At 41.9% G+C, this 3,028-nt stretch overlaps 1 protein-coding gene across 1 annotated transcript in view; it reads right to left on the bottom strand.

Moving 5' to 3' along the window:
- xpo1a (exportin 1 (CRM1 homolog, yeast) a) overlaps positions 1-3,028 on the bottom strand; it is a 27,928-nt gene that overhangs the window by 17,464 nt on the left and 7,436 nt on the right. Inside the window, exons 7-10 of the mRNA XM_034900771.1 lie at positions 2,706-2,887; positions 1,905-1,953; positions 1,670-1,789; positions 222-350 (exon numbers count right to left, since the gene is read on the bottom strand). Of these exons, the coding sequence (XP_034756662.1) occupies positions 222-350; positions 1,670-1,789; positions 1,905-1,953; positions 2,706-2,887 (480 nt within the window). The remainder of the gene's footprint in view (positions 1-221; positions 351-1,669; positions 1,790-1,904; positions 1,954-2,705; positions 2,888-3,028) is intronic.

Here is a 3,028-nt window from a genome sequence, read left to right as displayed (position 1 = left end):
TGCTCGAGTGTGTGTGTGTGCTCGAGTGTGTGTGTGTGCTCGAGTGTGTGTGTGTGCTCGAGTGTGTGTGTGTGCTCGAGTGTGTGTGTAAGGAAACTAAAGTGTGTGTTTGATAACAGAGTGGGCAAATGTCTGTGTGCTTGTGTGTAATTATTTTGAGTGCAATTAAGTTAAGCACCATTTAAGTGTGTGTGTGTGTGTGTGTGTGTGTGTGTGTGTACCTGTTTGAGCTGGGACATGGTGAGGGTAAAAAGGTTGACAAACTGCTCCTCGTACTGGTTGACGCTCACTCCGCCGATCTCCGTCAAACATTTTAGCGTCACGTTGCGAAACATCGGCACGTTCAAGAACTGAAACGCAGGAAACAAACAAGTCACGGACGTGCTGACTCAATTAGGACTGCACCTAAATATAATGTTTCTTATCAATTAATCGGTTTTTTCTTCCCGTAATCGACTCACGGCCAGGTGTATGAACTGTTAGAAACCAAAAAAAAATTGTTGTAACTTCCCAGAGCCTTCAGTTGAGGACGTTGACAGAGAAAAGCAGCAAATCCTTAAATATCAGAGGCTGAAACCAGCGAATGTTCTTTACTCGACAAACGTACAACCAATTATCAACATTTTGGCAATCGGCGAATGCTCCCCGGCGGAGTTGTTAAACCTTGTGTTGTCTTCGGTTAACCATCAACTTTTCCATCCAGGTCAAAAATGATTTTATTTGTGCTTTTCCGATTTTTTTTCTTCATTTTTTCTGATTTATTTCTCACTTTTTTCCAGCTTTTGCCGCTTTAAATAAAAAATTAAAAAAAAAAACTGAGCTGGTTTAATAACAGGTTTTACACTTATTTTGGGAATTCATGGTCAACAAACCTCATTCATATCAAATTATACATACTTTTTTAGTTAAAAATAAGGAAATTATGAATTATTTTGACTTGATGTTGAGCAAGATCACAGATGGGTAGATGTTAAAGTTTAGTCCGGATACTGTTTGGAAACCATTTAAAAATAATTAAATAAAAGAACTCAAATGCTATAAGATTAAATAAAACATCCAAAATGTAAGTAACCCCTGTTACCTGAAGAACGTAAGGAATCATCCATCTTATTTTTGGGCAATTTGGTTGAAAGAAATCTAATATTTCTGATTTAAATCACTTTGAAACGGGTCAGTTTGACCCGAGGACAACACAATCGAAGCCGTATTTATTATGTTACTTAGAACTTAATAACCCTAATCTTAATTTATATTAAAAAAAGAACAAACAAAATCCATAGGAATATCAAATCCATGAACACAACCAGCCTCAATAGCTCTGCTGTATTTACAAATCCTGGCCATTTCTAAGTAGGAACATAAAACTAAATATGGTTTATCAATGGTAATATGTTAATTTTAATGTTTAAAGGGTCTGTTCCTCTTCTGTCAGAGCAGCTGTCAATGTGCAGCCATCAGTGTGTGTAACCTTCACTCACCAACTTACACATATTTGCAACGTCTACCCCGCCACATTTATCTTATGTTCATAAATGTACTTTTTACCCTGCGTGTACGGTGTGATTTATTTATGACATCAAAGAAATTTCATCAACAAATTTCCATAAATTGGATTTGACCGATAAAACCAACGTTTTGATTCACTGGATGAAGTGTCCGGCTGCTTTACCTTGTAGACCAGAGTGCTGATGAGCTTGGTCTCGAAGATGTAACCTAAAGGAATCCAGTTCAGGAAGCGGAGGAGAGTCTCCAGCGTGGAGTGGACCAGCGGGGCATTCTGGGAGTTTTCCTACACAGAAGAAGAAGAAGAAGAAGAAAGATAGAGATGAGAATATATGGGGAGATTTATTAAAAAAACACCCCATGTTGAGAATTGTTTCGGTCGGGAGTCGGCCTCGTCTTACCATCACAAACTGGCACAGCTGGAATATTTGGGAGAACTCGTTGCACATGCTGAAAGACAAGAGTAGAAAGAGTAGAGCTCATCATGGATGGTAGTGGGTTGTAAACCGGGCAGACGCCGCGTGGATAAAAATTGGTTTTAAACCGTCAAATCGGTTGCATGCAAAAGTTTTTTTTTCTTCTTTTCTTTAACCCTCATGTTGTCCAGTTTTTTTTTTTTTTTTTTTAAATCACAAAAAAATGGGCCTTCGAAATAAGCTGACCATGTCACCATTAGAAATATCAAATACCTTTGGAAAAAACATCTAAAAAAAAGCAACCACAACAATGGAAGAGTGCCAAAAATGTCAGAAAAAGCGACAATAGTGTTTCGTGTTTGACGGGAAGACGACACAAGGGTTAAGATTTCTTTTTTGGGGCGTTTTTATTTGGGCCTTTATATTTACAGGACAGATGAAGACATGAAAGGGGAGAGGGGGGGGGGGGGGGGGGGGGGGGGGGGGGGGAGATGACATGCGGCAAACAGTGGGACTGCAGGTCAGAGTCGAACCCACGGCCGTCGCGTCAAGGACCAAACCTCTATGTGTGCCGCGCTCTACCAACTGAGCTAACCCGGCCACAACAAGCTTTTATTTTGACGCTCAGTTTGAGGGTGCTGCGACGGTTTGACGTCCCTAAAATGACCCACGTGATGTCTAGATTTCCATTTTTCCTGCAGGAGCAGCGGACAGAGCAGACAAATTTGCCACGGCAACAACGCTTAACTTCACATGAGTCGGAGTGCGTCCTCATTCGTCGGTTACCTGTCTTTGAGGTGCTTGGCCTTCACCTGGGTCATCTGGCCGCTGGAGAAGTCAAACACCTCCTCGCTGAGCAGCTTGAGGATGATCATGTTGTTCTGACAGAGGCTCTCGCTGGTCCGACTCGCGCCCACGATGTCGCTGATGAAGGTGGGCCAGTGTTTGGGCCACTCCTGCTTCAGGATCTAAACCAGTCCAGAGCAGACCATATGTGAGTCACCACCAGCCTCATGACATCATGTCAGCAGGGTCCCAAATCAACCAGCCAAATGCATACATGAGTACATCTAAGACAAGGGTTCCCAAAACTTTCAGCCCACAACCCC

Source organism: Etheostoma cragini, chromosome 2 (assembly GCF_013103735.1).
Source record: "Etheostoma cragini isolate CJK2018 chromosome 2, CSU_Ecrag_1.0, whole genome shotgun sequence".
Lineage (NCBI taxonomy): Eukaryota > Metazoa > Chordata > Actinopteri > Perciformes > Percidae > Etheostoma > Etheostoma cragini.
The sequence above is the reverse complement of the archived record's forward strand: the minus strand, read 5'-3'. Positions and strand labels throughout refer to the sequence as shown.